Source organism: Anomaloglossus baeobatrachus, chromosome 8 (assembly GCF_048569485.1).
Source record: "Anomaloglossus baeobatrachus isolate aAnoBae1 chromosome 8, aAnoBae1.hap1, whole genome shotgun sequence".
Taxonomy (NCBI): domain Eukaryota; kingdom Metazoa; phylum Chordata; class Amphibia; order Anura; family Aromobatidae; genus Anomaloglossus; species Anomaloglossus baeobatrachus.
The window spans coordinates 156,923,963-156,950,366 of NC_134360.1; the positions used below are offsets into that span (position 1 = coordinate 156,923,963).

The 26,404-nt window shown below is 50.0% G+C and overlaps 1 protein-coding gene across 1 annotated transcript in view; it reads left to right on the forward strand.

Moving 5' to 3' along the window:
- KIF14 (kinesin family member 14) overlaps positions 1-26,404 on the forward strand; it is a 185,857-nt gene that overhangs the window by 149,186 nt on the left and 10,267 nt on the right. Inside the window, exons 25-27 of the mRNA XM_075320953.1 lie at positions 3,531-3,715; positions 14,785-14,943; positions 15,765-15,887. Coding sequence (XP_075177068.1) covers positions 3,531-3,715; positions 14,785-14,943; positions 15,765-15,887 — 467 coding nt within the window. The remainder of the gene's footprint in view (positions 1-3,530; positions 3,716-14,784; positions 14,944-15,764; positions 15,888-26,404) is intronic.

Here is a 26,404-nt window from a genome sequence, read left to right on the forward strand (position 1 = left end):
CTTTCCGGTGATAAAGTAAGGGAGATGGTAGAGAGTCTGGTGGCGGCTGTTTATTCATCTTTGGGTGTTATAGCTGTACACCCATTTCGTTCCTTGCAGGTGGAGTTCTATAGAAAATGTAAATGTATGGCCAGATCCTTTTCAAACTAGGAGTTTGTAGGAGCTCTGTATAAGGCATGGGAGCACCCTGACAAACATTTTTAGCGACGTGGTCGTATGGAGATGTTGCACCCTTTCACTGCAGAGTGGGTTGCATCTTGTTTCAGTCCGCCTGTGGTAAATATGCCTTTCTTTCATCTGTCCAGGTCTCCCACCCTACCTCTTTTTGAGGTAGCATCGCAAAGAGACCCGACTGACAGACATATAGAGGCCATGGCCATATCAACTTATGAGCCAGAATGATTTGTTTTGTGTCCAGATTTCGCCACCACTTGGGTGAACGAAGTAATTTACTGCCTGAAATAAATAGTTACGGCAAAGTATCTCTACCATATCTCAGGATGGGGAGCTGGCTGAAGGAGCGAATCAGATTGCTGAGGCTGGCAGGTACTATGTTCTGCCTCCCTTTATGCAGCCAAATGTGCCATTTCTTCTTTGAAATATTCAGGAGAGGGAACTCTTGTAATTGCTCCTAATGCTCTATTTAGACCTGTTTGTGGTAACTAAGAAGGGTGGTTCTGTGTGTCCTATTTTGGGCTTAAGGCAGCTAAACAAATGGATCCAGCTGCGTTACTTCAGAATGGAATCAATTAGCAAGGTGATCACTTCTATGGAACCCAAGGAATTCCTATCTTCATGTGCCGATCTTTCCAGCACATCAGCAGCTCCTTCGCTTTGTGATTAATCAGAGACGTTGTTAGTTTGTAGCCCTCTCCTTTTAGATTGGCTACTGCACCCAGAGTATGTATGATCCCTGACTTGTACAATACAGTATTCTCGACACGTCGCCTTCCTCACGCAATCTGGAGAGTCTTCGGATCGTCCTGCACTCCTCAGCACTCTTCGAATGGATTGCAAACAGAACAAATTCCTTTCTAGTCTCAGTACAGTGACTACAATTTTTGGGGATGATATTCAACACATTTCAGGAGTCTGTTTTCCTCATGGAAGAGAATAGATCAGCTCTTCAGTCGACCATCTGGAATCTGAGCCAGCCCAGAAGGCATCTCCTCAGATCTGGAGTCCGGGTTGGCACTTGGCTCTCTTAAGGGACAGCTTTCTGCCTTGGCTTTTCTATTTTAGATGTACTTGGCTTCTAAGCCCCAGGTTGACATTTCTTCTGGGGGTGGTGCATGCTAGACCATCATACCAGCTGCCTCTGGATCCATGGGATCTTAATATTGTTCTAAATACTTTTAGAATCCCCATTTTTTGAGGCTATTAAGGAAATTTCCCCGTTACATTTTTCCTATAAGGTAACCTTTTCTTGTGGCTCCCCCTTCCATCCATAGAGTATTGGCATTAGGGTCTTTCTCCTGTCGTGCTTCTTAGCTCATCCTTTGGCAGGACAAGGTAGTGTCGTGGCTGGTTCCCTCCTTTTTCCCCCCAGGTGATTTCAGCTTTTCACCTCAATGAGGGCAAAGTTTTGCCTTTTCGCTCTGCACCTGCCCACCCTAGTGAGAAGGTCTTGCATGGGCTGGATGTTATCAGGGCCGTTGAGCGCCATTTAGCAACCACCACACCATTTAGAAGATCGAGCTCTACTGGAAGGGCCCTCCTAGAGGACTGGCTACCTCTAAGGCAACAGTTGTCAATAGATTAGAGTAGCCATTACTGAAGCTTGTAGCTCAAGGGCCAAGATTCCGCCTTTCTGCTTTAGAACTCTCTCTCTATTCGAGCGGTGGGAGCTTCCTGGGCAGTTAATCATCAGGCTTCGGCTCTATAGCTTTGTAAGACAGCGACTTGGTCATCTGTACATACCTTCTCTTGGGTGGAAAGTAGTGCAGGTGGCGGTGGGTCAAGCACCTGCTGGAGCGAGCAACAAGGAATGTTCGGTGGTAACGGTTTAAGATTTGTTATTCCCATACCAGGGACAGCTTCAAGACCTCACACAGTTACTTTATCATCCAATGACCTGAACAAGAAATTAAGATTTTTACTACCATAAAATCTTTCTCATAGCCTTCAATGGGGGACACAGCTCCCACCCTTTTTTGCGCAGTCCTGAGTGCATTTGCTTTGGTTTTCTCTCTGGATGTAACTGAGTATTTTTCATACTTTACTTTCTTTTTTGCTTCTCTCACTGGTTTCTCACTAAATCGAGGAGCGTGATTCTGGCAGATGAGGTACAGTTTGCAGGGGAGCAGTCAATTTTCAAATTGATTGTAATAGTCTCAGCCTCTAGGGGGCAGCAGGCTTCCCAGGGTTACTGTGTCCCTCAATGAAGGCTACTGGAAAGAGATTTTACAGGGCATACTGAAAATCTTAATTTTGTAGGCGTCACTTTTGACTGTATTACTAGGGAGAACTGTACAGCTTTGTAATGCTCCTAGCCTGGATGCTTATGTGGTGCCTCGTGAATTTAGGATTACCTAATATTAATGGGGGTAGTCCACTTTTAATTAGTTTTAAAAATGGTCTATGGTTGTCTTAACAAAAAGAAAGTGTTCTACCAGATTTTACCTTGCTCCTCCATTCTGCTGTTGGTGTCTCCGACTGGAAGCTTAGTACCTCTTCTGGTTGAGGCGGTATCACTTGATGGCTGTGGGCAGTCAGATGGCACTGATTAGCTGTCATGGTCACCTTCCATCTGAGCTGGAAGAAAGAGTTCCCCTAGCTTTTTTTCCAGCTTGGAAGGAATGTGACTGCCAGTAACCGGCTGCTGATCGGCTCCTTGGTCACATGATCTCCCCTCTGCAAGTGGTGCTGGAAGACAGTCCGGATACACTGGCAGGAATATGGAGGAGCAGCAGGGTCCAGAATGCCATTGTGTTTTTAAGGATAACAATGTGCCCATTTTTAAACTAAGGAGTAGTGGGCAACACCTTTTAAGCCCTAGATTCTGTAACAGTACATGCAGTGCCTTTATAGGGGTTGAACAGAGTTTGCAAGTTATCCACTATCCATAGGGGACAATATCCTGATCGCTGGTGGTCCAACTACTGGGACACAAACTGATTCAGAGAATAGGGGTTCTGATGGGTCCAATATAATTGGCATGGTAGTTGATCATGCGTACTTATGCTAAATTAGTTTTTAATAGGGAGACCAGCTGAGTGCTGCACTTGCCTATCATCTGTTGTCCTATAGAGAATGAATGTAGTGTAGGTGCTCATGAACACCGATGGGGTCACGGAACCGGACCAGGCCGCTGTGACAACCCGAATCGACACCGGCCCGGTGACGAGTGCCGCCCCCCCTTCCCAGAGACCCTGTGGGCCCGTCATAACACTTTTAAATTAAAATCTGAATAGCGCAATAGAAATCACAATATTGCTGAAATCTCAACCTCTAACAAAAGTAAGGATTTTCTGTGTATCCCTATGCATGAGAGCGTGGGATACTAGTTATGTTTGTTGTTGTCTTTCCAGTGTTCTTGGTTAATCATGCGGCCCAGTTACACAGCGTACGGCTGACGTCTGCATTTCAGCAGCTCGTTGTATTGAGCAAGCATTGGTTGGAGAATTTGGTTGAGAAGCGGGAGAGCTCCAGACAAGCTGACAGCCTGGTGCAGTGCGTTAGGAAGCTGGGAGGATACCTGCAGCTGCTCCTACAGGTGATCGTCACATTGTCAGAAAGTTGTATTCATACTATGTGCATTTCTCTCAGTTTTAACAGACACTTTTTTTTTTTTTATTTTTAGGGACAATTTTCTTAGCGATGTGTATGTGTCCGGCAAAGTGTTTTATTTATGAGAAATATGTAAATGCTGGACAGGAAAATAATCTAGGATCTGATTCCATTAACAAGTGCAACTATTGTGTTTTCATTAATATCTAACTGCTTGTCATATTTACTATATTTTTTAAAATTTTTATTTATGCATTTTTCTTTTCATGTCTGTCCCTTTTTTAATGCAGGCTCGATCATTGCGCCGCATTATTCCTCACGTGTGTGTGTCGCGGGCGGGGAGGAGGGTGACAGCACTGCGCTCACCCCTCTGCTCGGGTCCGGCTGCTGCTGCTCAGTGGTGGCTCGAGCGGTGGGCCGGATCCCGGGGGTTCTCGAGCGGCGCTCCTCGCCCGTGAGTGAAAGGGGATGGGGTTTTGGGATATAGTCTATTGTCCGTGACGCCACCCACGGTTGTGGTGATTTGTTAGCACCACCGCTGCTCGGTGTGGGGATCCCGGGAGTGATGATGTGAAGCAGCAAGTTGTTGTGTTTCCCCTCCGTGGGTAGGGGTTGGTGATCCCGGGGCCCAGTGATGAGGTGGGAGGTGCAGGGCCTGGTGGGCGCAGGGACGCGGGGGCAGCGCTGTGCCTTGCGGCACTGTGGTACTCACTCAGCCTGAGACGATGACACAGTTCTCTGTAAAACACACGGCTGGAAAGACGGTTCCCACGGACGGCTGCACTTGCTTTCCCCAGTAGGTGACGGTGATGTCCCTCTGTCCTGCACCTATGTTCTTGATGGTTGTGATGGGTTCCCACCGGTAACCCGCTCCCCGGCTTCAAGCTGGACCGGAGGAGCTCTACTCTTTGCCCGCAGGCGCTGGCCCTCAGAAACTGGTGCGGTGGCGGTGTCTCTGCTTTAATGGTTGGGCTGTTGCCTTCAATCGGGACTTGGTTGTTGGGAGACAGCCGTCCCCTTCACTGACGGATTTGGCAAATTATGGCGACTCCTAGCCTTGCCGGGGTCCGAGAGGCCCCTGCCCTGGTGCTGACTGTTCTTTGTACACTGCTCCAGACCGCCGGGTCACCACCCGTCCGCGGTCCTTCCAGGAACCTCCGAGCAGTCACTCCTCCAGACAGTCACCGCCGTCTGCTGACCTTGCTGTCTCAGTCCGGGGCACACACCCGGACCAGCTTCAGACTTTCTTACTGTTACTTTTCTCCTTTACTCCAGTTTTCTCCTTTGCTCCTCTACCACTTCACTTCCCTCTACTTTCACCTGACTACTTGTTTACTCCTTCACGTCCCTCACTGGACTCCTTACTCAAGCTCCCCCTGAGCTAAACTTCCACTCCTTCCACTTCCTCCTCCAAACTCTATCTCTGATCTGCCTGGTTTCTCCCGCCTCCAGGGCTGTGTACTCCTCGGTGGGCGGAGCCAACCGCCTGGCCCACCCCCTGGTGTGAACATCAGCCCCTGGAGGAAGGCAACAAGGATTTTTGGGTTAGCTGATGTGCCTAACTTGGGTGTAGGGTGTGGTGGTGTGATGACCTGTGACCCCTGGCTTGCCCAGGGCGTCACATTCCCCCTTAGCAAAATGCAGACCGTCCGCGGGCTGCCCGTCCAACACCGGTTTTATTTTTCTGTAAATATATAAAAGTAAAACGGTAACATATATACATTTTTATTACTTATTCCCATAACGGGAGGCACTTTACTTAAACGTTGCAAAACGGTTCACGGTTACGGTTTCCGCTCTCTCCCACCCAAGCAACCTGGCCCTGATGCTGCCCCTAAAACCCAGGCAGCACCCCTTGTCCCCAAGTCCAGCACACGTTACCCGAGCGGGATCTGTCCTTCCCCTCCAGAGGGTAGCCACCGGTTCCTGTGGTGGCTGGGCCCCAGCCTGCTCTGCTGAGGGCCCTCCCTCCAACCTGCCTCTCCGGAGGCGGCAATGCGGAAACGGTAATGGTAAACAACTTATTTACAAGCCACTAACATTTGTGGTTGCCCTGCAAGTTCACGGGCTTGTCCATGAGCAGTTCCTCATGCAAACTTTTTAACCGGTCCCCATGGGGACAACGGTGCCGGCAACGGACGGTTTTCTAATCACAGTAGAATCAGATCATTTTTCGGTTCCACTTCACTTATCATTTACAACTTTTCCAAACAAACTTTCCAAAACTTTCAAACATAAACTCACACAGACTTCCTGACCCCCCTCTTTAAAGAACAGTCTTCCTGTACCTAAGTGGGGGTCTACCTAGGTTGGGACGGGTGGACCTTCGGGGTCCGGTGTCAGTGTGGCTATGCAGTGGGGCAGAGGGAACAACCGGTTCCTCCTCCCTTCTATCGTGTGGGGCAGGCGGAGGCATAGGGGAGCTGGGTACAGGTTCATCCCTGGGCACTGGCACTAGTTCTGGCTCACGGTCGACCACTTCCACCACTTCTTCATCCACAGGTTGTGGGAACAGTATCACTGGAAGAATCACCGCGCCGTTCTGTGTAGGCCAGTCTGCTGGGAAGTCACCCATCACTGTGTGGATCACCTCTTTTGCCTTCTCTGCTGGTGGAGGAACTGGTACGTCAGCCATTGCCCTCAATGCTGGTGGGTACCTTTTCAGATGGTCCCGGGAAACCGTGGCCAAAGTGCCCCCTTGGTCACAACTGATCTGGTAGGCCTTCCCATCTTCCCATCCTGTGGGTTGTATGACGTATGGGATCGGTTCCCATTGATCATCCAGCTTGTGGGTCTTCCTCTTCCGCTTTAACACCACATCTCCTGGCTGGAAAGGGCCCGCAGACGCTTTCTGGTTGAATCGCTGCTCCTGCTGTTCTCGACTTCGACTTAGGTTCTTCTCCACATACTCCTGAATCTGCCGGTATTGTGCTCTCCGCCGAGTTTCCCATTCAGCTGTCGAAGGGAGTGCTTCTGGGGCCTCCAACCCTATTTCCAGGTCCACCGGCAGGCGGCCGGGACGAGCCCTCATCAGATATGCTGGGGTGCACTTTGTCGAGCTGGACGGGATATTGTTGTACATATCGACCAAGTCGGGTAGCTTCTCCGGCCACATGTTCCGCTCTTCCAGCGGTAACGTCTTGAGGAGTCCCAGGACCAAGTGGTTCATCTTCTCACACATGCCGTTGGTCTGGGCATGGTAAGGGGTGGTCCGGATCTTCTTACAGCCGTACAACTGGCAAAACTCGTGGAACACCTCCGCTTCAAAAGCCGGGCCTTGGTCAGTAAGCACTTTTTCTGGATATCCATGTGGGCGGCAGAAAAAAGCCTGGAACGCTCGAGCAGCAGTTCGACCAGTTAGGTCCTTGACAGGGACAACCACCATGAATCTTGAATAGTGGTCTACAATGGTCAACGCGTAGGCGTACCCACTTCTGCTGGGGGTGAGCTTGACATGGTCTAGGGCGACCAGTTCCAGCGGTTGATGTGTGATGATTGGGTGTAGGGGCGCCCTCTGGCCGGTCTCGTCCTTCCTTCTCAGCGTGCAAGGACCACACTCTCGGCACCAGGCCTCTACCGACTCCCGCATCCCACTCCAGTAGAACCGCTCTCTCAACAGCATCTCCAGCTTCTTCCACCCGAAGTGTCCGGCACCATCATGGTATGCCCGCAAAACAGTAGCCACATCAGCTTGGGGAATAACCAACTGGCAGATTTTCTCATGGGTCTTCGGGTTGATCAGCTCACGGTACAGCTTCCCTTGATGTAGATAAAGCCGTTTCCGTTCCTTCCACAAGCGCTGGGCTTCAGCTGGAGCGGCAGGGTCCATTCCAACAGCACCTTGTTCCACCAGGGTCTTGACGAGGCGGACAGCCGGCGCCTGGTTTTGAGCTTCCTGCCACTCTTGACTGGGCCGTGGGTCCAGATCCACCCGTTGTTGGTGTATTTGTACCTTCTCAGTTGGTGGCTGGTGAAATGCAGGCAACTCAATCTCCTCGAGGTCATCATCCTCGCCCCCTTCTTCTGACAAATGGGGCATTCTGGAGAGTGCATCAGCATTAATGTTGACACGACCAGCTCGGTACTTGATGGTGAAGTCGTAGTTGGCTAGCCGGGCCACCCACCGCTGCTCCAATGCGCCCAGCTTGGCCGTGTCCAGGTGGGTCAACGGATTGTTGTCTGTGAAAGCGGTGAATTTTGCTGCAGCCAAGTAGTGGCGGAACCGCTCTGTGATAGCCCATACCAATGCCAGGAGCTCGAGCTTGAAGGAGCTGTAGTTCTCGGGGTTCCTTTCAGTTGGCTTAAGCTTCCGGCTAGCATAAGCTATCACTTTCGCCTTCCCATCCTGGACCTGGGACAGGACTGCTCCCAGCCCCACATTGCTGGCGTCGGTATAGAGGATGAATGGGCAGCCATAGTCAGGATACGCTAGGACCTCTTCCCCAGTCAAGGCCGCTTTCAGCTGGCAGAAGGATTCTTTATGCTTTTCTTCCCACACCAGTGGGGCCCCTAGGGGTCTACCACCTTTGGTCTGTCCCATGAGGAGATCTTGCATGGGAGGAGCCATCTTCGTGTACCCTTTGATAAAGCGCCGGTAGTACCCCACCAGACCCAGAAACTGCCTTACTTCCCTCACTGTGGTTGGTGGCGGCTAGCCCTGGATGGCAGTGATCTTCTCAGGGTCGGGGGCGACACCTTCTGCACTTACCACGTGCCCCAGGTATTGCACTCTGGGTTTCAGCAGGTGACACTTAGAAGGCTTCAATTTCATCCCGTATTTGGCAAGGGACGCGAGCACCTCGGCCAGGTGCTCCAGATGGGCTTCATACGTCTGGGAGTAAACAATCACGTCATCCAAGTACAATAGGACGGTCTCGAAGTTTAGGTGTCCCAGACAGCACTCCATCAGCCGTTGGAAGGTTCCTGGGGCGTTGCACAGCCCGAACGGCATACTATTGAATTCACAGAGCCCCATCGGAGTGGTGAAGGCGGTTTTCTCCCGGTCTTCCGGGGCCACGGCCACTTGCCAGTACCCACTGGTGAGGTCAAGGGTAGAGAAGTAATTTGCAGTTCTCAGTGCGGCCAAAGACTCTTCAATACGAGGCAGTGGGTAGGCATCTTTATGGGTTATCTGATTAATCTTCCGATAGTCCACACACATCCGCATGGTACCATCCTTCTTCTTGACCAGTACCAACGGAGCGGCCCAGGGACTACAGCTGTCCCGAATAACCCCTGCCTCCTTCATATTCCTCAACATATCTTTGGCACACTGGTAATGTGCAGGGGGAATAGGCCTGTACCTCTCTTTGATAGGGGGGTGTTCACCGGTGGGGATGTGGTGTTGGACCCCTTTGATCTGCCCAAAGTCTAGTGGATGTTTACTGAAAACCTGTTCATACTTTTGTACCACCCTGTACACCCCTGCTTTGTGATGTGTAGGAGTATCGTCAGTGCCCACGTGTAGCTGTTGGTGCCACTCCTTTACCACCCCTTGAGGCGGGGAAGTGCTGGTGATAGGTGGGGAGACTGAGGGACTGGCTTCGTGGATGGTGTGGGGATCCAGGGTGAGCAGCTTGGCAATGGTGGCATACCGGGGAAGCCTGACTTCTTCCTCCCCACAGTTCAACACCCTCACAGGCACTCTCCCCTTCTTTACATCCACCACCCCTCGGGCGGCCATTACAGTGGGCCAGTGCTCGGAGGGCATGGGCTCCATCATGGCAGGGTAGTCACGCCCCTGAGGCCCTACTGCTGCCCTACACCAAATCATCATCTCACTCCTAGGGGGCACAGTCAATGGAGCAACATCCATCACTCTCACTCCACCAATCTCCCCTCCTGTTGAGCTTACATGCTGGCGGTACATCAGGGCTCGGATCTCACGCTGCACAGCTCTCTGCCGGCTTCCCGCCGCTGTGGCGGCTAGCTGTTGCAATAGGGTCAACACATCAGCCATGCAGTGCTCCATCACATTGGTTCCCAGCACTATCTTCGGGTTATGATCACTGGGTTCATTCATGATCACAATCATACCCTGGTGTTGCAGTTCAGCTTGCCCCACTGTCATAGCCACTTGTTTATACCCCACCTGGGTCAATGGGAGTCCATTAGCAGCAATTAGCGTTATACTAGTATCTGGGGGTGCCAGCTCGTCTATTCCCCAATACCACTGGTACAACGTGTATGGTATGGTGGTTACCTGTGATCCAGTGTCCAAGAGAGCCATCACTGGTATGCCGTCCACAGCCACGGGGATGATGGGGCGGGCCCCGATATATCGGTCCCGCCAGTCCGGGGGGCCACGATGTTCTACTCCTGAGGATTGGCCCGGGGCCCCAGGGGTTGCTCATTTAACGGGCACTGTCGGAAGTAATGACCAGGCTTACGGCACTTGTAGCAGATTGGAGGTCTGCTCCGCGGGTTATTAGCACTTCTCCGCTGCATCCAGGGAACATCCTCGGGGCTGTCAGCAAGCTGTATCTGGGCTGGAGGCTGAGATCTGGTCAAAGGTTGTAGTGCAGCAAGGATCTTGGCGAGGTCTCCGTCCATGCGACGGACCTGGGCTGCCAGTTCTTCCACTGTGCTGCTTGGGGCTGCAGGTATTGGAGAGGCTGGTAGGGCAGGGGCCGCCACAACGGGGGCCGTCTCGACGGGCCACGGGGCTGGCTCCAGGACTTCTGCAGCTGGGGGCTGTAGTGCTTTAATGGCCCGTTCCTTTAACACAGCAAAGTCCACATCAGGGTGTTCCAGGGCCCACAGCCGGAGTTGCTTGCGATCCTCAGGGGATCTCATCCCCTGCACAAATTGCTCTACTAACATCTTGTTGCTATCCACCTCATTGATAGGATTCACCCGCTTTAGCATGCGGAGGGCGGTCTGCAGACGTAAAGAATAGTCCCGAATGCTATCCACAGCCCGTTGCCGGCACTGGTAAAACTGCATCCTCAGCTCAGCTTCAGTCCGGGTCTCAAAGGCAGTCTGTAGCTTTTAAAAGATGGTGGCTACAGAGAGCCGGTCCCCCTCGGCCCAGGTCTCCGCCTCCTGCTCAGCCGCGCCGGTTAACTGGCCCAGCACTACCGCCGCACGTTGCTTATCGGTCAGGGGGTACAGTTCTAGCAACGGGTTAAGCTTTTTCCGGAAGACCTGTAAGGCATCCGGTTTCCCGTCATACTGCGGTAGCCAGGTAGCTCCGGGCGCATAGGGCAAGGAGAACGGCATCACCTGAGCGAGCACGGGGGCCGCGGCACCTCCCGCTAGCGCAACCGGGGCCTGGGCAGGCCCATTCCCATCCGCGGGTGCCACTGCGCCTGCGACCGCCGCTCCTCCAGCGGCTCCGTCGGGCGCAGACATCTTGTTTCCATCCCCCTTAGCTCTTTCCGGCCCCTCCTCTCTCGGGGCGGGGTTTTGGCCTTCGCGCCTCTGCTACTCGAGAAGACGCTCGAGCGGGAACTTTTCGCGCCAAAGATGGCGACCTCCGAAATTTTTCAGCCGGATACCTTCAGCGGTCACAAGGCGCACCTCTACCCAACGGCAGAGCGGTAAGATCCTGTTCGTGACGCCAAGTTGTCGCGGGCGGGGAGGAGGGTGTCAGCACTGCGCTCACCCCTCTGCTCGGGTCCGGCTGCTGCTGCTGCTCAGTGGTGGCTCGAGCGGTGGGCCGGATCCCGGGGGTTCTCGAGCGGCGCTCCTCGCCCGTGAGTGAAAGGGGATTGGGTTTTGGGATATAGTCTATTGTCCGTGACGCCACCCACGGTTGTGGTGATTTGTTAGCACCACCGCTGCTCGGTGTGGGGATCCCGGGAGTGATGATGTGAAGCAGCAAGTTGTTGTGTTGCCCCTCCGTGGATAGGGGTTGGTGATCCCGGGGCCCAGTGATGAGGTGGGAGGTGCAGGGCCTGGTGGGCGCAGGGACGCGGGGGCATCACTGTGCCTTGCGGCACTGTGGTACTCACTCAGCCTGAGACGATGACACAGTTCTCGGTAAAACACACGGCTGGAAAGATGGTTCCCACGGACGGCTGCACTTGCTTTCCCCAGTAGGTGACGGTGATGTCCCTCTGTCCTGCACCTATGTTCTTGATGGTTGCGATGGGTTCCCACCGGTAACCCGCTCCCTGGCTAAAAGCTGGACCGGAGGAGCTCTACTCTTTGCCCGCAGGCGCTGGCCCTCAGAAACTGGTGCCCTGGCGGTGGCGGTGACTTGGTTGTTGGGAGACAGCCGTCCCCTTCACTGACGGATTTGGCAAATTATGGCGACTCCTAGCCTTGCCGGGGTCCGAGAGGCCCCTGCCCTGGTGCTGACTGTTCTTTGTACACTGCTCCAGACCGCCGGGTCACCACCCGTCCGCGGTCCTTCCAGGAACCTCCGAGCAGTCACTCCTCCAGACAGTCACCGCCGTCTGCTGACCTTGCTGTCTCAGTCCGGGGCACACACCCGGACCAGCTTCAGACTTTCTTACTGTCACTTTTCTCCTTTACTCCAGTTTTCTCCTTTTGCTCCTCTACCACTTCACTTCCTTCTACTTTGACCTGACTACTTGTTTACTCCTTCACGTCCCTCACTGGACTCCTTACTCAAGCTCCCCCTGAGCTAAACTTCCACTCCTTCCACTTCCTCCTCCCAAACTCTATCTCTGATCTGCCTGGTTTCTCCCGCCTCCAGGGCTGTGTACTCCTCGGTGGGCGGAGCCAACCGCCTGGCCCACCCCCTGGTGTGAACATCAGCCCCTGGAGGAAGGCAACAAGGATTTTTGGGTTAGCTGATGTGCCTAACTGGGGTGTAGGGTGTGGTGGTGTGATGACCTGTGACCCCTGGCTTGCCCAGGGCGTCACATGTGCTGATCCGACCAGCAGACGTGCAGCTCACAGCATCACTCTGATCGGCAGACGTGCGGCTCACAGCACCACTCTGATCGGCAGACGTGCGGCTCACAGCACCACTCTGGTCGGCAGACGTGCGGCTCACAGCATCACTCTGATCGGCAGACGTGCGGCTCACAGCATCACTCTGATCGGCAGACGTGCGGCTCACAGCATCACTCTGATCGGCAGACGTGCGGCTCACAGCATCACTCTGATCGGCAGACGTGCGGCTCACAGCATCACTCTGATCGGCAGACGTGCGGCTCACAGCACCACTCTGATCGGCAGACGTGCGGCTCACAGCACCACTCTGGTCGGCAGACGTGCGGCTCACAGCACCACTCTGGTCGGCAGACGTGCGGCTCACAGCACCACTCTGGTCGGCAGACGTGCGGCTCACAGCACCACTCTGGTCGGCAGACGTGCGGCTCACAGCACCACTCTGGTCGGCAGACGTGCGGCTCACAGCACCACTCTGGTCGGCAGACGTGCGGCTCACAGCACCACTCTGGTCGGCAGACGTGCGGCTCACAGCACCACTCTGGTCGGCAGACGTGCGGCTCACAGCACCACTCTGGTCGGCAGACGTGCGGCTCACAGCACCACTCTGGTCGGCAGACGTGCGGCTCACAGCACCACTCTGGTCGGCAGACGTGCGGCTCACAGCACCACTCTGGTCGGCAGACGTGCGGCTCACAGCACCACTCTGATCGGCAGACGTGCGGCTCACAGCACCACTCTGGTCGGCAGACGTGCGGCTCACAGCACCACTCTGGTCGGCAGACGTGCGGCTCACAGCACCACTCTGGTCGGCAGACGTGCGGCTCACAGCACCACTCTGGTCGGCAGACGTGCGGCTCACAGCACCACTCTGGTCGGCAGACGTGCGGCTCACAGCACCACTCTGGTCGGCAGAAGCGATCGGACAATGCAGGCATAAAGTCCCCTAGGGGGACTAGTATAATAAATAAAAATTGTAAAACATTCTTTTTTGAAAAAGAAAAAAAAACACAAAGTTCAAATACCCCCCCCCCTTTTTGCCTCATTAAAAATACAATGTTAAATTTTAAAAAAATACATATGATATTACTGCTTTTAGAAATGCCTGATCGATCAAAATATAAAATAAATTAATCTGATCGGCAGAGGATGTAATGAATAAAAAAATCAAAACACCAGAATTACTTTTTTTTTTTTTTTTTTTGGTTGCTGCATCATTGCATTAAAATGCAATAATAGGCGAACAAAACATCACAGTTATGGTATAATTAAGAACGTCTGCTCAAGATGCAAAAACAATCCGTCACCGAGCCCCAGATCCTGAAAAATGAGACCGCTGCGGGTCTCAGAAAATGGCACTATAATAGCACAATTCCTTTTTTTTTTTTTCTTACAAACTTTGAATATTTTTCACCATTTAGATAAAAGTAAAACTATACATATTTGATTTGTACAAATTCATACTGACCTGGGTAATCGGGATGCCAGGTCTGTTTTACCATATAGTGAGCACAGTAAAAAAAAAAAAAAAGCAGAATTGCAGTTTGTTTTTTTTTTTGCAATTTCACCACACTTGGAATTTTTTCCCGTTTTCCATTACCTTTTGGGGCACTATGAATCATGTTGTTCAAAAGTACAACTGATGCCTCAGAAAACAAGCCCTCATGTAGCTACATTGACGGAAAAATTAAAAAGTTATGGCTCTTGGAAGAAGGGGAGAAAAAACCCTGAATCACCCGAGGGGTGAAGGCGTTATGATCTATGGGACCAGACGTAGATCTCCCTAAGAATCTGCCTCCAGAGCTAGTATTACATTAAAGGAGGCATGTAGTGATTGACAGTTTACTCTCCTCATCTCACTGCAGGACTGTGTGTAATTATAACCAACCCATTAACCTCTGACAGAGGTGTTTGTAATGAGACGAAGTTCAATCTGCTGTGCTGTGTTAGTTATACTCAGCTTTGCAAGGAGATCAGGAGACCAGACTGTCAGTCATTATATGTCTCACACTGGTAATGCCCCTTTCATTTAAAATACCCACTCAGATTCTCAAGGAGATATTAAGAAAAACCTGTTTTTCTCTGGAATAAGACATCGTATCGCACAGATCAAGATGACATTTTATTCACCTTTCTATGACCTCCATGCCCATATAGATGATACAGCTAATGATTTTACCATTTTGGTAGGGTTGTTGCTCAGATATTTCGGCCATGGTTACAGAAGCAAAAGATGAAGCCAATTGTACAACAGAGCAGATACTACAAAGCGTTGGAAGCTTGGCTGCGCTGAATGACATTGACTTACATCTGTCAGAAGAAGAAACTGTGGAAGATCATGGTCTCCAGGTATAAAATCTTCACAAGCAGAAATGAGTTTATTTATTTAGGAAATGCCAGCCATCTCATTCACCTGTTAATGGGAATCTGTACCCAAGTTTTTGCAGTTAATCTGAGACCAGTATGATGTTGTGATAGAGACCCTGATTTTAACGATGTCACTTCTGGGCTGTTTGCAGTAGTTTTGATAAAATCCCAGTTTTAACATCAAGAGGTTCACTTGAGTGCTTGAAACTTGCTGTCATGTAGTCCTCCATATTCATGAGCCTTGTATTACCCTGCCCACACCACTGATGGGCAGATTTCTGCCTATGCACGGTGTAAACCAATCAGGGGTGTGGGTGGAGTTATACAGAACGTGGCGCATTCAGATAACTGGTACATCTCCAGCATATAAAACTGTGATTTTATGAAAACTGCAGCAAGCAGCTCAATAAGTGGTACATCTTTGTAGTACTGATTTCTGCCCCTGCATCATGCTGCACTCAGATGGGGTTGCAAAAAGCTGTTGACCCTTTGATTAAGAGTGTGGCAAATTTCTGGGACTGCATTTTTTTCTCCTGTTTGTTCAAATAATCTGATAATAATCAAATAATTTGTTGTCATCAATTATATATTTTTATAGTTCTGGTTGGTTGCGTCCTAACACTGCTCTGCTGCTTTAGTAGTATTGGTGCTGCATTAGTTCTCCAATAAAATAAACATAACCAGAAAGAGTCCACTATAGTCAGTAATATATGTGACCAATTTGTCCTCTGCATGAATTGCTTATCTCAGTGATACAAAATGCAGGTGTGTACAGAGCCTAAGATGTTTCCTTATCCTCCTAGAAGTCCATCAGTGAGATACTTTACATGGGAATGCGCTGTGGATTGGAAAGTCTAATAGACGGTGGACTGCAGGCGTCATACATGATGCAGAGAGATCTGGACAGGTGCTTCGTTCATGATAAGGTATGTGAACACTCTAGGTGTCAGGAACTTGTTGCGATGCTTAATGTAACAATTTTATCCCAAATTAAACGGGAAACTATCCCATTTTTCCAGACTGTGGGAGGTAAACCCAAGAGTATGAGAATGCCAGCCCTTTAGATCTCGTTCTAAGTTGATCCTTTTTTTTAACTATAAGTCTATTATTACATGATTTATTGGGATATCCTCAACGCAACCACAAGATATGACCTAGATATCTATCCAACATCTATCATTCATCTATCTGGAGAATGGGGCTTAGGTGGCATCTCTTGCAACGCTCATGCAAAAGAATGGAGAGCGCCACACATGCGCCCACATCGCTCCATTACTGAACGCATCACAAGGGACTGTGTTTTAAGTCAGATGTAGGTTACATCGGTGGGACTCGGATCTATCATACATTCATGGTGTATGCTGCAGATATGCCATAAGTGTATGAGGGAGACCTTCACCTTCAATATACTGTATATTAACCTCATAACGACGGCCGTACGACTTAAAGCGGCGGCAAAACAGGGTACTTATTCTGTTCCGCCGCTTTAAAGCGGCGGCCCGAAAAAACCCTGTAGCGCCCCCCAGCGACCGAAAATCTCGGGGGTTTCAGCTACCGGGGGTAGCTGAGACCCCCCAGATTATGAATCGGGGTGTTTTTTTTGGACCCCGATCATGTGATCGGCGGTATACACCGTATACCGACGAACACATGAAAAAAAAAGAAATGGCCGGTAAAACTGATTTCTTTTTCATCTGACATGATCAAACATGTCAGATGAGAAAGAAATCTAACCCCCTAGTGCCCCCAAAGCCCCCGGTACCGGAGAGTCCCCCCACCCCCACCCCTACCCCCACCGGACATCCAAAATGGCGCCGAAGCGCACAGAAAACTGCCGCCGGCGCCGGCTCTGCAGTCATTTCCCTCCGATCTGAAATGATCAAACATTTCAGATCGGAGGGAAATGTCCTCCCCCTGACCCCTCCTCCGGTCCACCGGAGCCCTCTGGTCACCGGAGCCCCCTCCGGTCTCCAGAGCCGCCTCCCCCCTCCCCCCTCCGGAGCGTGGAAGATGGCGGCGCACAGCGCGCGGCCGCCTTCATTCTGCTCTTTCTGCCGCATGTGACACGTCACATGCGGCAGAAAGGTGTCCCCAGGTCCCACTAGGTCACCCCCCGTCACCCCCCCCCCCCCAAGCCCCCGGTTATACGTTACCTGTCTGCCGCTCCGGGCCCGCGATCGCCGCCTCCTTCTTCTTCAATGCTGGCGGCGCATGCGCAGACAGCGGCTGTCAGCTGGATCCCTGCAAGCAGGAATCCTGCTGACGTCGCTGATGCACAGGCTCCACTGTGGACCGGGGGAGGGTGAGTGCAGTGATCTGCAGCCACACTCCTCACATGGAGAGGCTGCTGTTCCAGAAAATGGGGGGTACGTTCTGTGAGCGTGCCCCTCATATTCTGGAATGAGGTTACTGCAGGTCACTCTGCCCTAGGTTGGACCGGGGCAGTGTGAGTGCAATATTCTCAGATTACTGCACCCACACTGCTCATGGAGAGCTTGCTCTTCCAGAAAATGGGGGATACGTTCCCTGAACGTGCCCCCCATATTCTAGAAGATCCAGAGCCGGCGTGGGACCTCCAAAATGGATTACAGCGACCGGAATTTCTTTATTTTCAATAAATTGGTAAAAGAGGAATGTTTCGGGGAGTGTTTTTTCAAATAAATTTTTTTTTTGTCTTTTTTTTTTCTATTACTGACTGGGTTAGTGATGTCGGGTATCTGTTCAGATGCCGTGACATCACTAACCCCAGGGCTTGATGCCAGGTGACATTACAGCTGGTATCAACCCCATATATTACCCCGTCTGCCACCGCACCAGGGCGCGGGATGAGCTGGGGCGAAGCGCCAGGATTGGCGCATCTAATGGATGCGCCACTTCTGGGGCGGCTGCGGCCTGCTATTTTTAGGCTGGGAAGAGTCCAATAACCATGGCTCTTCCCACCCTGAGAATACCAGACCCCAGCTGTCCGCTTCACCTTGGCTGGTGATCTAATTTGGGGGGGACCCCACGTTTTTTTTTTTTTTTAAAAAACGCCTGGGGAGCCCTCCAAATTGATCACCAGCCAAGGTGAAGCTGTCAGCTGTGGTTTGCAGGCTACAGCTGTCTGCTTTACCCTAGCTGGCTATCAAAAATAGGGGGGACCCCACGTCGTTTATTTTAATTATTAATTTTTTGGGGGGCTAAATACAAGGCTAGGCACCCTTTAGTGCCACATGAAAGGCACTAAAGGGCGCCAGCTTAGAATATGCAGGGGAATGGGACGTTATATTTGTTTGACATCTATCCATTCATCCATTGTAGCATTTTACGCTGTGTGCCCACAATCAGGGTTTGCAGCGTTTTGGGCGCAGAGTGTTTTCCCTGTGTCCATAATGCTGCGTTGTGCAGTAGAAGCACAGTGGAAGGATTTTTAGAAATCCCATGCCCAATGTGCTTCTTTTCTCCGCAGCATAAACCGACCTGTGGCGCAGCTTCCCGAGCCTCAGCATGTCAATTTATGCTGCGGAGATGAGTGTTCTCTGCAGGTAGCATAGAGCTCCACAGCGGCCTGAACCCAAATCGTGGGCTTGGGCAGCTGCGTTCTCCCGTGGACAACACTCACATCTCTGCAGGAGGCTGACACTGTGTACTAGATGCCGTGTCGCTGGATCATGGCCACATAGCCTAACAGTGAGACATTTGTTGCTACAGCAACATTTTTGTGAAGTACCTGTGGATTCAAAATGCTTACTATACTCCTGAATAAAATCCAGTTTCCAAAATGGGGTCACTTGTGGGGGTTTTCTGATGTATAGGTACCCAAGGGGCCCTGCAAATGTGACATGGTGCCCGCAATTTATTTCAACTTTTCCAGAATTCAAATGGTGCTCCCTCCATTCCAAGCCCTCTCATTTATCCAAACAGAGGTTTTTGGCCACATGTGGGGTATCCCTGTGCTCATAAGACATTGGATAACAACCTGTGGGGTCCACGGTTTGTTGTTGTCTCTTGAAAAAGTGAGAAATTTGATGCTAAAGCAACAGTTTTGTGAAAAAAATGAAAATTTTCAATATGGCAACCTAAGCTTATCAAATTCTGTGAAGTACTCGTGGATTCAAACTGCTCACTATACACCTTGATAAAAGCCTTGAGGTGTCTTGTTTCCAGAATGAAGTCACTTGTGGGGGACCGCCACTGTTTAGGCACCTCAGGGGCTCTCCAAATGCAACCTGGCGTCCGCTATTGATTCCAGCCAATTTTGCAGTCAAATGGCACTCCTTCCCTTCCGAGCCCTGCCATGCGCCCAAACAGTTGATTTCCACCACATATAAGGTATCGCCAAACTCAGGAGAAATTGCACAATAAATGTTATAAATCAAAAGAGGGCCACTTGATGAATAAAGGCAACAACTCTACAATTGAATATAACCAAGAAGAAAGAGTCTTTCAGTTTGCCAAGTAATCAATATACCCACACAAGCCATATTGTGAAAATATATATAAATATTTATTATAGAGGCTGTAGGGGAAAGACAATACATAGGCATAAATATATGAACAAAGGACCAAGGGAAATGGTGCTGGAGGGGAAAACCCCACGTGTCCCAAGCATTCATTCAGGAGAACAAGTCTCTACTGAGTAACGGCAGACATACCATAATAGAGTCACACCAGGCAGGCACAGCTCAAAGAGGGTAGAAATGGCCAAGATGGCACAACCAGTTATTAGCAAAAGCCGAGCAAAACCTACCAGGGAGATATGGCGCCGAGGGCCCGGGTAACACGTGGGGACCAGACGTCCCAACACGTGTTTCGCTCCGTGTGCTTCGTCGGGGGACGATAAAAGTAGTGCAAAGTGTGAATCTTATATAGAAGGTCCGACCCCAATGAACAAACGCCCCCTCGTTAAGTTAATCATACAGACCGGGGTATTGCGGGACGCGCCGCCCTGGGTCCACAGCAGCGGAAGCCGGAGGGAAGAAAACTTCCTGTGACGTCACAGCACTTCCGGAACTCCGCTGCTAAGGACGCCAGCAACGGCCGCGTCAGGAAGTAAAGACCTCCCTCTGACACGTCATCGGGTAAGACCACCTACCCAAGAGATGACAAACCGTCCATTAGTATATCGGGCAAAGATGCCCACAGTGTGGAACAAAGACGGATGGTCAATGATAAGAACGTGTGGCAACAGAGGAAATCGCAATATACCATGGTTGGATGGATATAGGTGGAATATAAGAAAAGCAAAAGATGCGTTATAGAGACAGGGAGAAAGGAAAAGCCGGCACTTTCACATATTCATAACCACATTCCCAGCAAAGAGACATAGTTTGTGTGATACTACACATACATGCATATACCATAGAAATATATATACGAAGATAAAACGTCACACATATAGTACATCTGTAGATGAATAGAGATATATGCATTACATCATTCAAATGGAACATGCAAGTATTTAATTTCTATCCAGCATTGAAGGGCGCCTCCATGTCTCAAGATAACTTGAAAAACGACATCTTCCACCGTGGATATCCAAAGGCTGTGGGGCTTAGGACATGATAGGGGTAGGACCAAAGACTGAGGAAAACAAACAGCACTGTTAAAATTGAGAAACAGAACCACGCCAAGGAACAATCATCCTATTGATACTGATACGAAGTCTAAAACTCATAAAAAACTCATAAAAATGATTACCCAGGGGTGGCAACTACCATCAGAGGACAAAAAATTCTCCAGTCCACACCTCCGGACTACTACAATTGAACCAGAGGAAATGATGGCAATTAAGCCAGAACCGGCCAATGGACTACAAAAAAGGAGCAAAAGTGAGACGCTCATTAAGTCCATGTGGGGACATAGTACCGAGGGTAAAAATCCATCGGCACTCTACCTGTGCAAGACGTTTTTTCAAATCTCCATCACGGATACCAAGATGCACCCTGTCAATCCCACGAACCTTCAGGGAGATTGGATCACAATTGTGAACCTCCCTGAAGTGACGGGGGATCGTCTTGAGGGTCTCCGGGTTAGTAACCTCTTTGGCGGCCAAAATATCACGTACATGTTCTCTCGTACGGATACGAAGTTCCCGAGAGGTTAATCCGACGTAAATTTTGTCACATCCACATGTGGCGCAATATATTACGCCAGATGTGTTGCAAGAAATATAGACTCGGATCGAGTACTCTCTCAGGCCATCAGCAGAACAAAAAGTGGTGGCCCTAACAATGTTCTTACAACCCCTACAGCTACCACATGGGTAGCAGCCAACTCGTTGTGGGCCACATCCGAAAAGAGGTGGAGTCTTCGCCACATAGTGGCTATGCACCAACATATCTTTAAGACTCCTACCTCTTCTCGCTGTCATCATGGGGTGATCGGGCAAGTACCCCTCAAGAGAGGGTTCTGTTTGCAAAATTGCCCAATGCTTATTAAGCACCCCCCTTATCTGCTCCCACTGACGGCAGTAGGTGGAGATAAACCTGGCCACATAACCAGATGGCTGCACTGTAGAGGCTCTTCCTGACAGTATATGGTCGCGATTAGAGGACTTAGCCCTCTGGTACCCACGTTTGATGGATCTGTTGCTATATCCCCTGCTTTTAAATCTCTCCCTCATATCACTGGATTCAATCTCGAAGGTATTACCCGAGGAACATAATCTACGCAGCCGCAAAAATTGGCCAGTAGGGATGGCATCCACCGTTGACCTGGGGTGACCTGAAGTGGCATGGAGGAGGGAATTAACCGCGGTGGACTTACGGAAGATGGTAGTAGACACTGCTCCGCCCAGCTCTATGGATATCTTGATATCTAGGAAATCAATGGATCTCTGCCCGATCTGATGGGTCAAAAAGATGTTCCGGTCGTTGGAGTTGAGCCGACGCACAAAGTCCTCCAGTTCAGGGCCGGTTCCGCCCCAGACAACAAGAATGTCGTCTATATAGCGGAGCCAGCACTGCGCATGGGAGCTCGCCGGCACGCCGCCCCCGAAAACCTCCCTCTCCCAATAGCCGAGAAAGAGGTTTGCGTAGGACGGCGCACAAGCCGCCCCCATCGCAGTGCCGCGCCGCTGGAGGAAGAACCGGTCCCGAAAAACGAAGAAGTTGTGCGTCAACACAAACTCCAACAACTCCATGATCAGATCGGACAGAGATTGATCCAAATTGCTGGAATCCAAAAAGAACTGGGCGGCCACAAGTCCATCACGGTGATCAATGCTGGAATAGAGGGCCTCGACGTCCATGGTCACCAGTGATACCCCCTCCTCCAAGGTCAGACCCTCTAGCCTCCTAAGAACATCCGAAGTGTCTCTGACATGGGAGGGCAATGTCTCCACAAGTGGGTGCAAGTAATGTTCAATGAATTTGCAAGTGACATCACAAAGCCCCCCCATGCCAGAGACAATAGGACGTCCGGGAGGCACTTTCGGGTTTTTATGAACCTTAGGGAGGAGGTAGAATGTTGGGACCACTGGAGTTTTGACTAAGAGGCCCTCATAGATTTTCTTAGGGATAATTCCCTCCTCAAAAGCCCGCAACAGAATCGCCTCCAGGTCATTGGTGTAGCCACGTACAGGGTTATAGGGGAGAGATTCATAGGCATCCCGATCTCTTAGTTGACGCCATGCCTCCCTTTCGTATAGCTCCACCGGCCATATTACCACATTACCGCCTTTATCGGCGGGTTTGATAACCACATCCTCCAGAGACTGGAGTTCTCTGAGTGCGGATTGTTGCTGTTTTGTCAAGTTGTTATTGCCGCCCTTAAAAGAGATGCGTCGTATGTCCCTCGTAACCAGATCCCCAAAGATTTGAATCGGGGGACATAATGACAAAGGCGGGAAAGTGGTGGATCGAGGTATGGTGTGTTGTGGAAAATTACCTGGTGGGTGGTGGGTGGACTCCGCCTCCAGCTCCTCCAGGGTGGAAATAGCCTCCTCTTCAAGAGTGGACCATGAGGATTCAGCTGAGGTTTTTCTATGATGCAATTTATGTAACACCAATTTCCGTAGAAATAGGTGAAGGTCTTTAATCACTACAAAAAGATTGAAATTAGCCTCTGGCACAAATGAAAGCCCTAATTTCAGGACTTCAATCTGAGAGGGAGTGAGAACATGTTTAGAAAGATTTATTACCTCTAGATGCTGATCCATCCCTTTCTTCTGAGCTGGAGGAAGAGTCCCACGTCCACCACCCAAAACAGGACCTTGTCTATTACGGACATTGGTAGCTCTCGTGTTGGGTCTCATGCTCCGTGCTTTATCTGAAGTAGACTCGTCATCCAATGAGGAGAGTGATGACGCTGATACTGACGTCATGGAGACGTGGTGTTTCTTTTTAGGCTGTGACATCCCTCTCCACCGAAATACTTGACCGTTCTTATAATCCATAACATCCCGTTGATACTTTTTTGTTTTGGTGTTAAGGATTTCTTTCTCCCATTTGGAGAACTCCTTATCCAAGGATTCATGGTATTTGGACAACTCCTCAGGGGACAGCTCCGAGGAAAGGAGGGCCTGGGTCTCTCCAATCTCCGTCTCTAACTCACAGATCGATTTCTCATTCAGTTCTATGAGTAGCCGCATGAAGACCTTGGAACAGCCTGCCGCGGCTTCCTCCCATTGTGTCTTTATACTATCATCAGAGACGGCAAAGGAGGGAAAGACCCTGACCCTCAGTCCCCTCGGAACCAGCCCCCTGTCCAAATACCTCTTCATAAAGGCCACATTCCACCACAAACGTGTTTTTCTATTGAGCATAGACTTCAAATTATTCATATGTTCCAAGGCAGTTCTGGAACTCAAAGATGGTAAATCATCCCCGCCAACTTCAAACACCCGGTCCAATTGTGTCTCCCACGCTTTTTCGCGGGCTTTCAGATCCATGGGACCCTGAGAAGAATCTGTGAGACCACAGTAAACACTGAAATAAATCAAAAGAGGGCCACTTGATGAATAAAGGCAACAACTCTACAATTGAATATAACCAAGAAGAAAGAGTCTTTCAGTTTGCCAAGTAATCAATATACCCACACAAGCCATATTGTGAAAATATATATAAATATTTATTATAGAGGCTGTAGGGGAAAGACAATACATAGGCATAAATATATGAACAAAGGACCAAGGGAAATGGTGCTGGAGGGGAAAACCCCACGTGTCCCAAGCATTCATTCAGGAGAACAAGTCTCTACTGAGTAACGGCAGACATACCATAATAGAGTCACACCAGGCAGGCACAGCTCAAAGAGGGTAGAAATGGCCAAGATGGCACAACCAGTTATTAGCAAAAGCCGAGCAAAACCTACCAGGGAGATATGGCGCCGAGGGCCCGGGTAACACGTGGGGACCAGACGTCCCAACACGTGTTTCGCTCCGTGTGCTTCGTCGGGGGACGATAAAAGTAGTGCAAAGTGTGAATCTTATATAGAAGGTCCGACCCCAATGAACAAACGCCCCCTCGTTAAGTTAATCATACAGACCGGGGTATTGCGGGACGCGCCGCCCTGGGTCCACAGCAGCGGAAGCCGGAGGGAAGAAAACTTCCTGTGACGTCACAGCACTTCCGGAACTCCGCTGCTAAGGACGCCAGCAACGGCCGCGTCAGGAAGTAAAGACCTCCCTCTGACACGTCATCGGGTAAGACCACCTACCCAAGAGATGACAAACCGTCCATTAGTATATCGGGCAAAGATGCCCACAGTGTGGAACAAAGACGGATGGTCAATGATAAGAACGTGTGGCAACAGAGGAAATCGCAATATACCATGGTTGGATGGATATAGGTGGAATATAAGAAAAGCAAAAGATGCGTTATAGAGACAGGGAGAAAGGAAATATGCCTTTGGATATCCACGGTGGAAGATGTCGTTTTTCAAGTTATCTTGAGACATGGAGGCGCCCTTCAATGCTGGATAGAAATTAAATACTTGCATGTTCCATTTGAATGATGTAATGCATATATCTCTATTCATCTACAGATGTACTATATGTGTGACGTTTTATCTTCGTATATATATTTCTATGGTATATGCATGTATGTGTAGTATCACACAAACTATGTCTCTTTGCTGGGAATGTGGTTATGAATATGTGAAAGTGCCGGCTTTTCCTTTCTCCCTGTCTCTATAACGCATCTTTTGCTTTTCTTATATTCCACCTATATCCATCCAACCATGGTATATTGCGATTTCCTCTGTTGCCACACGTTCTTATCATTGACCATCCGTCTTTGTTCCACACTGTGGGCATCTTTGCCCGATATACTAATGGACGGTTTGTCATCTCTTGGGTAGGTGGTCTTACCCGATGACGTGTCAGAGGGAGGTCTTTACTTCCTGACGCGGCCGTTGCTGGCGTCCTTAGCAGCGGAGTTCCGGAAGTGCTGTGACGTCACAGGAAGTTTTCTTCCCTCCGGCTTCCGCTGCTGTGGACCCAGGGCGGCGCGTCCCGCAATACCCCGGTCTGTATGATTAACTTAACGAGGGGGCGTTTGTTCATTGGGGTCGGACCTTCTATATAAGATTCACACTTTGCACTACTTTTATCGTCCCCCGACGAAGCACACGGAGCGAAACACGTGTTGGGCCGTCTGGTCCCCACGTGTTACCCGGGCCCTCGGCGCCATATCTCCCTGGTAGGTTTTGCTCGGCTTTTGCTAATAACTGGTTGTGCCATCTTGGCCATTTCTACCCTCTTTGAGCTGTGCCTGCCTGGTGTGACTCTATTATGGTATGTCTGCCGTTACTCAGTAGAGACTTGTTCTCCTGAATGAATGCTTGGGACACGTGGGGTTTTCCCCTCCAGCACCATTTCCCTTGGTCCTTTGTTCATATATTTATGCCTATGTATTGTCTTTCCCCTACAGCCTCTATAATAAATATTTATATATATTTTCACAATATGGCTTGTGTGGGTATATTGATTACTTGGCAAAATAAATGTTATGCTGAATTTTTTCCTTTTACTCTTGTAAAAAAAAAAGCTACCTGGTTGAAATAACAATTTTGTGGTAAAATTTTATTTTTTTTTTTTCATGGCTCAACGTTATAAAATTCTGTGAAGCACCTGGGGGTTCAGGGTACTCACCAAACATCTAGATAAATTCCTTGAGGGGCCTAGTTTCCAAAATGGGGCCACTTGTGCGGGGTTTCTGCTGTTTAGGTACCTTAGGGGACCTCCAAATGCGACATGGTGCCCGCAATCTTTTTCAGCCAAATTTCCTTTCTAAAATTCAAATATTGCTCCTTTCGTTCCAAGCCCTCCCATTTGTCCAAACAAAGGTTTCAGACCACATGTGAGGTATCACCGCGCTCATAAAAAAGTGGTTAACAAACCTTGAGGTCAAATTTTTGGAATTACCTCTTGAAAAAGTGAGAAAATTGATGCTAAAGCAACATTTTTGAGAAAATTATTAAAATTTTCAATATGACAACGTAACGTTAACAAAATCTGTGA